The sequence below is a fragment of the Calliphora vicina genome, chromosome 4 (assembly GCF_958450345.1).
Source record: "Calliphora vicina chromosome 4, idCalVici1.1, whole genome shotgun sequence".
Lineage (NCBI taxonomy): Eukaryota > Metazoa > Arthropoda > Insecta > Diptera > Calliphoridae > Calliphora > Calliphora vicina.
The window spans coordinates 106,199,724-106,208,055 of NC_088783.1; the positions used below are offsets into that span (position 1 = coordinate 106,199,724).

General features: G+C 35.0%; 1 protein-coding gene across 1 annotated transcript; it reads left to right on the plus strand.

The window, feature by feature from the left end:
• Nucleotides 1-495: 495 nt before the first annotated feature.
• On the plus strand, nucleotides 496-1,257 carry LOC135958646 (trypsin-3-like). The gene has a single exon (XM_065509540.1). It carries the CDS (start codon nucleotides 496-498, stop codon nucleotides 1,255-1,257), a length of 762 nt encoding a protein of 253 aa, XP_065365612.1.
• The last annotated feature ends 7,075 nt before the right edge of the window (nucleotides 1,258-8,332 follow it).

Below are 8,332 nucleotides of genomic sequence, written 5' to 3' on the forward strand. Positions count from 1 at the left end.
AAGTATTATAACCATAGAGCGGAAACTCTCCTGTCAAAGACCTAACTCAGTTGTCAGAAACCTAAGTGGTGAGAATGTATTAATAGAAAAAACTATATGAAAACAAAAAAACAACACTCGTATATGTGATTATTTTCAATAATTTTTTATTTGAGTTTTTTCTAGTTTCCGCTCTAGGTTTCTCTATGATTATAACCATAATACTGAATAATTTTAAATAAATTTCACACTAATTTTATCCCGTGCGAGTACTTTGAGTGATAATGCTGAATGTATTTTGTTTTTTTCACTCAAAGTACTCGCTCAAAATATTTGTTCTTCTTTTTACAATCTTCCACACAGTTCTAAACAACAAATTGATAGGAACTTATTTAATTAAAACCATGAAATTAAAATTTTAAGCCATCATTAAAAATGTTTACTATAAAAGTCAATATTATACTTATTAAAGAAAAACATTTCGTTAAAAATCCAAACACTTGACGGCAGCACAAAATGTTTTTCATTTTATTTGTAAGCGCTTTCCTAACTCAACTACTGCATACAATTTCCGCTGATAAGCTGGCTCAAGTGGGTGACTTTCCCTTTCAAGTTGCCATAATATATCATGGCAAATATATTTGTGCTGGTGCCCTTATAGTGCATAACTTTGTGGCGACCGCAGCCCATTGTGTTATTGGTAAAAATTATAGATACATGAACATTATAGTGTCAGCAGTCGATGAAATGGATTTTCTTGATGCAGATACAAAGGTTGCTGATCGCATCTTAGTACATCCACGTTATACGCCCAGCACTAAAGACTTCAATATAGCCTTAATAAAACTAAGAGATCTATTAAGGGGTTCGAATATCGTCGATATTATAGATTTACCAGAACCAGATTACGAAATATCAGGCGGCACTGTTGGTAAACTAATTTACTGGGATCAGAGAGAAGCTGCTGTTAGATTGAATTCTGTTGATGTTGTGCTGTGGGATCCGGATAATTGTACAGCGGTAAATATATGGGGTGAATATGATTACAATACGGAAGTGCCATTGACTGGTGAAAATACATTGTGTGCCAGCATACCAAGAGGTTCGTGTGTTCATGATGATGCTAGCTCTCTGGTAGTGGATGATAAATTGTTGGGTATTGTGTCGTGGAATGAAGCCTGTGATTCGTCCAAGTTTCCTTTGGTGTTTTCAAATATGGCGATTTATGGCGAATGGATTGATCGTATATTTAGTGATGAAGATAAATATTTGGGTTAAATATTGTACTAAACAATCCATGATGTTTTTAAATTTAAACATTGCCAGTAAGTGAAATTAAAGAGATATCTGAATCAGAATCTGTTTCAACTTCTAAAGTTTATAATAAATTGTATAGTTTTTAGTTTAAAACAAACAAATTTATCAATTAATTTTATTACTTTACCCATTTATAGTTTCAAATTTAAATAATTGTGATCAGAGGTTCCTTCAGATCTAACTCAACGCCTTGTTTATATTTTAGCTTATAGTATTCCAATTATTAATATTCATCCATAAAATCAGTCAGAAAAAGTTTTATTCAATTCAGAGGGTAGATTGAATTAAATAACAAGTAAGAGAGCTATATTCGGATGTGCCGAATCTTATATACCCTTCACCAAATTATACTTCAAAATAAAAATTTTAAATATTTTTGGGTAAACAAAACAAATTTTTTCCCAAAATTGATTTTTTATTTTTTTGTAAAAATTTTTTTTTGGAATTTTTTCGAAATTTAAAATTTTTTTTTAATTTTAATTTTTTTTTAGTTTTTTAATATTTGGCGAAAAAAAAACTTTTGGTGAAAAAAAAATTCGCGTTAAAAAATATTTTTTCCCCCCATCATCTAGAAGAGAATGCTCATTCCATTTGTAACACACTTAAATATCAAAAAAAGATATTTAAATGTATATTTATTTAAAAGAATTTTCTACAAATATTCTCTATTTATGAGTTAAACAGGGGCCGAATTACCGCATCGGTATCCAGTAAAATGTATGGTGATTTTCTTATTTGAAATTAATTTCGATTAATTCACACTCATTCGATCATAAATATGCCATATTAAATATCGAAAACAAGAAAAAAATCACTCAGCGCTCAGTCCGTGCATCTGATTGCGAGCAAACACGGCAACGATCATGCGGCGAGCTTTCCCATACCCAGGTGATCATTCAGAATTTAAACCACTTAGTCATATGAGATGCCTATGGATTCCACAATCTCTCGCAATTTTAATCTCCGATCGGCCAACACCATATCGTGATTTCTTTCAATTGTTTCGGATGTAGAGACCTAAAATGGCGTCCAGAACTTTCGACATCTTCCGTGTTTGTACGGCCACAACGAAATTCAGTAAACCACTTTTTTACCATTGAAACTGATGGTGCACAATTCCCATAGTATCTATCAAGCTTAGCCTTTATTTGGTTGATGGGTTTTTTTTACATAAATGTAAAACGACCGGCGATTATTAACAACAGCTGGACAGTTGGACAGATTCGATACTGATTTGAAAAAAGTAGTTCTCTTCCACCAAGACAACACACCGGTTTATAGATTCAAAAATCCATAAATTGGGCTACAAATTGCTACCCTATCAAGTATATTCTCCAGATGTAGTACCCAGCGACTATTTCCTATTTCAAGATTCCAAAGATTTGTATTTTTTAATAGCCACATAACATAGCACAGGTAACACTTATTTCGTAAAATAAATCACAAACAAGAATTCTAGATCCGACCTATTACAGTCGATTATTTTGTATTAATAGTTGTAGCTTGATATGAACAGGCTAAGGTCATTGCTCTGTCGGATTCTTATTACCAAGGCAAATTTATAGAAGATGACGACAGAACTACAACATGTACAAAAACAACAGATAGGATTTTTTCTTAAAGGATAATTTAACTGTCAAAGTTGCCAGTGAAAATTGACAGTTCAAGCATCCAAAAAGATTTTGATAAAGATTTTGATTGGACGAACCCAAGACGAATTAAGTATAAGGTGTAAACAATTCTACAATAAGAACAACAACCACATGCAATTTGGTTTTTATTAATGTTGGCTGGAGATCTGCCTCAAGGCGAATTTATACCAGGTGGTGGCAGTGGTTAATTCATTAATTTGTTATAGTATATGGAGTTAACATTCCAAACAACTCTCTGTTGAAAATGTCAAACTACATATACAAAAAAATTAAAGAATTCGCTCGCAATTGCTTGAATTCGCCACTGCCAGAACCCAACTGAGTTGAATGTAAAAATTGGTTTAGCAAGAAGTCCTCTTTGGAAACGACTTTATTGCAATTAACATACATTCACATTATTTATGGAATAGTTTTCATTCGCATTGCTTCATCTAAATCCATTTTGTGTTGATTATTTCTGGATTATTCACATATAATCGATCATTAATGGTGTCCTATGAAAATATCTAACTTGATCAAACAGCAGTTCCGAGGTGACCAAGTGACATCGCTAAAATAGCTGATTACCTGATTAACGCCTGGCGAAAACAAAATTTTGTCTATCTTCATATTCCAGCTCAAAAAAGTCTGTAATTGAATTAGGGCATTCCGACAAAACAATTTCCAAGGCCTTGTAAAAAGTTTCTGGCTCCTGCTCACGAATAACTTGGAAAATATTCCTCTTATGGTAATCGTTTCTAGATTATCCACATTACATCGATATTTAAGGGCATACGTCTAATGGTGTAAAGCTGCGAGGCGTTAAATAGACCTTGTTAAGACAAATGACACGATCAACAAACTTATGGTCGATCAATTGATGAGTGGTTGAAGTTTGACCAAATTAACCGCTATACTTTTCGGTATACACCATAGTACCGGAAATATAGGACATGGAAAGCCAAGGTTTAATTTGCAATATTTTAATGAAGATTTCTCAATATTCAATCACAATGATAGTTTTGTAATTTGCTAATTTTGATTTTAATTTCCTTCATTTCGCTCTACTCTCTAAGTTTCCATATCCCATTTCAGAGGCTTTGAGATTCCAGATTTAATGATTGACTTTATGCCGGTCGTATCAATGAAACAGTATCCCCAAGTTTCCACCATTTAACCGAACTATTTTACGCTTACTTGACTAGACTTTCATTAACTCCAATTCTATGCAAACGATGACTCAAACGAAAACTTCATACCAAATTCGGTTTCTATAACATCAACTCTTTCATAGTCAGACATAATCCTTTTATAAAAAGGAATCCAATTTCTTTCGTTTCAGATAGCGAAACAGGCAATAATATTTTTAATATCATGATAACATCTTCAATTGAAGGAGACTTTGTTCAAATCCCATTCCTAAAAAAAATTTGTATAAAATTGTTTAAATTAATCTCGCTATGGCAGAATGACAAGTAATGTTTTCGAAACTCTCCTCTTCATTTTAAGTTTCACCATTATTTATTTTAGGAATTACTGATCATTGATTTAAACAGAAATAAATAAGAAAGTATGGTCGGTCAAGTCCGACCATATAATACCCTGCACTAAGTAAAAGAGCAAAAACATTTTTCTTTTAAAATTTCAATAATTTATATTTTTGAGTGATTTTCGGGATTTTATATGGGAGCTATGACCAATTATGGACCGATCACCATGAAATTCGGTCGTGTGATTTATGTCTATATGAAAGTTATTTATGGTAAATTTAATATTTTTAAGAGACTTATGCACTTTAAAGTGATTTTCGGCAGCTAGTGATTTTATGGCAGCTATGACTAATTATGGACCGATCGTAACAAAATTTGGTCACAAGGATTCTTGTATATATAAAACTTATTTGGAGCGAAATTTGTGGAGATACATATATAAATTAAACATTTATGACCGATAAAGTCCAATTTCGGAAGGACATTTGTATGGGGGCTAGGTGAAATAATGGACCGATTTTAGCCAATTTCAATAGGCTTGGTCCTTGGGTCGAAAAAATAATATGTAGCAAATTTTATCGAAATATTTTCAAAATTGTGACCTGTACTCTGCGCACAAGGTTTACATGGACAGCCAGCCAGACTAATTTTTAGACTAATATTTTTGGGCGTTACAAACATCTCCCCACTATGGTGGTGTAGGGTATAAAAATATTCGGATTTTGACTGAAGCAAAGCAAGTGTTTGACTTGGTTGAATATTTGTATGTTTAAACTTAGACAATGACTGTTGCTAATAAAAGCGAATATTCTGATATTTATTTTTAATCTAACACAATAAAATAATAAATCAAATTTAAAGGGTATGATTCTGATCTGGAATCTTAGAGTATGTAAAGATTGATCAGGAATCAAAAAAAAAAATATTAAATTTCAATTAAAAAAACATTAAATTGATGTTTTCAAAAGAAGGTCTTTGAAGTAAGAGATTTTTAGATTAGACGGATATTTTGATTAAATTATAGTCAACCTCATTGATTTCAATAGCGGAAAAATTTAAAATTGGAATGTAAAACAGGCAAATTTTTGGGGTTTGACTCCAGATATTGTATGAAACTTTGAAGTGTTTGTAACTTTTGATTAATGTTGATTCGATCAAATTTAAACTTTTCTGGTTTCCTAGAGTATATAAAGATAAATCAGTAGTTCAGTGCCAATTCATTCCGGCCAGAAGTTTATTAATATGGGGTTGTAAAGGGTCTTATAATAAGAATTTTCAAACTTTGACAGTTTATATCGGCAATATTGTTGAAGCTACATCTGTCGAATTCTGTACTGAATCCTATGGTTCCAAGGTGAAACAAAGGACCACAACAAAGTTTTTCCATTGTAATCTATCATGTCTTATCAGCTTCATTTCTGTCCAGGACTTTCCAGTTCAATTTGTCTCTTCCAAGTGCCTTGGGGTTTCCAACTGCCTTGGGGTTTCCATTCAATTGCCATCATGGCTATATTGTAATTAGTACATCTGAGAACATGGCCAATCCATCTGCATTTACGATTGATGATCTGGATAGGTATTGGTGTTTCATCTGAACTTTCCCACAGGTGTCTGTTTAAGATAACATTCGGCCAAAATATCTTGAGCAGTTTTCTTAGGGTGCGATTAATGCATACCTGCATGGATTGCAAGTCGCTAGCTGTGATGTTCTAGGATTCAAATCCATACAACAGGATGGAACGCACTTTGGATGAAAGCTTGGTCCTCAGATGAATTTGGGATGATTGCCATACTTGCTTTGTTTGCCTTTTAGATGAGATTTGAAATATTGTCTCGCGATCCGCCTGCTACTGATATGACACTACCCAGATATATAAACGATTGTACATCTTCAAGATCTACATTGTCTATTTGGAACTTGGTCTTTGCTATGTTAACATGTCAACCAGCATCACTTGCCATGGTCTGTATTTCTCCTAGTTTGGCTGCCATATCGTTGAATGTGTGGGCTAGGAGGATGTTGGGTGCCCCGATAGACTAGACGATAGTGTGCTGGACTATCAATCCAAGGGTTGCGGGTTCGATTCCCGCCAGAGACTCTGGGTGTTTCTGCAGACAAGCAAAACGCTTCGCAGTTTGTGTTCGTTTTAAAAAAAAAAAAAAAATATATATAGTCTACATAATCGAGATCTTCGAGGCGTCCAGTTATGCCCCAAGTCTCTTCTATTGGTTGTTGCGATCATGTAGCATTATACAAGTTGAATCCCGGTATAATGCACAGATTAGATCAAACAATTCATTTGGAACTCCTTTGCACTGTAACGCTTGCCAAATGGCCTGCTGGTGAAGGGTATCGAAGGCTTTAGCAAAGTCTATAAATAAGCAATGTAGAGAGGATTGCCAGCCATTCCACCGATTGTTCGACACTAATAAGAAAGCTGTTCACGTGATCCTTGCATCAGTGATATACCCTAAAACCAGCCTGCTCAGATCGAAGTTGGAAAGACAGGAGGATAATCTGTCATGATGGATATGCGCTAGTTGTTTCTTAATAATTTTATGGGCCTTCAATTTCGACATTCCTTCAGGTCACCCTTTTTTGGTAACTTTATTATTATCTCAATATTGAGCTCAGATGGAAGTGCATGTGAAGTCCAGAAGTTTCCGATAATGGGCCGTATTATCCTAGCACCAAGATGGGGATCGGATTTAAGCTATTCTGGGTTGATGTTGTCCACGCTTTAACTATTTCCGCCAATTCTGGACAGGCCGTATTTATGGCCACTGTAGCATGTGGAGTTACACATTGACACAGCAGCGTTGTAGTGTGTTCCGGTATTGACAATATGTCGGCAAAGTAGTGGGACCATATTCCCAATTGCCGGTTCACAGATGAAGTAATAACACCCATCGGGTCCTTTAGGAGATATCCTGTGAATCGGTTGTTACCAGAGATCTCCTTTGTCATCTGTTGAATTGGCAGTCTTTTATTCAGTTTTCTGTGTCAAATCTCCATGTTTTCTCAAAATGGGAGTTATATTCGGGAAAGGTTCTACGCGCTTCGGTCATTTTACGCTCAGGCTCATTTCTGGATTAATGGGTACCTCAACAAACAAAATTGTGGAATTTGGGACGACAGAAATCCCATTGAGATCCAAGAGCGTTCCATGCATCCTGAAAAACTCAATGTTTGGTGTCGATTTTGGGTTGGCCAGGCCATCAGCGTCAATGTCGAGCGCTATAGGTGGATGATTATCAGCATATTTAAAACTGAATTGGATGATATGTGGTTTCAACAGGACGGCGCTAAAGTGCCGAAGCTAATGTCACATTGGACACTCTGCACGAGCTATTCGAGGGCATAGTAATTTTACGTGGAGGTGATGTGAACTGCCCATCGAAATTGTGCGATCTGACCCCGTTAGACTTTTGCTTGTAGGGTTTTCTTTAGTCCGAGGACAACATGTCTGCACGAGCGACTCGAGGGCATGGTCATCTTACGGGGAGTTGATGTGATCTGGCTATCGAGTTCGTGCGATCTGACCCCGTTAGACATTTGCTTGTGGGGTTTTCTTAAGTCACAGATCTATGCGAATAACCCTATAACCACACCGGTCCACAAAGCCAACATAACCCATGTCATCGGTCAAATTCAGACTGATTAAATGAAAATTTTAAATTTTTTTGTATCTAGACTGCAGTAAGATGAGTTTTAGATTTAGGAACGGAGTATTTTCAAGAGTTTCTGCGGTATTTTTACAGCTTTATGAACTCAAACTTTTCAGCAAATTTATGTTAAAGCACACGGTAAATGCTAAAGCTCATACCAATATGTTTTCAGTGGTATTTGGCAAATAATCACCAGGAGCACCTATGGATATGAAACGCAGCAAGTTTTATATTAAATCTCCAAAG

Coding starts and splice junctions, on each gene's coding strand:
- LOC135958646 (XM_065509540.1), top strand. CDS start 496: ATGTTTTTCATTTTATTTGTAAGCGCTTTCCTAACTCAACTACTGCAT.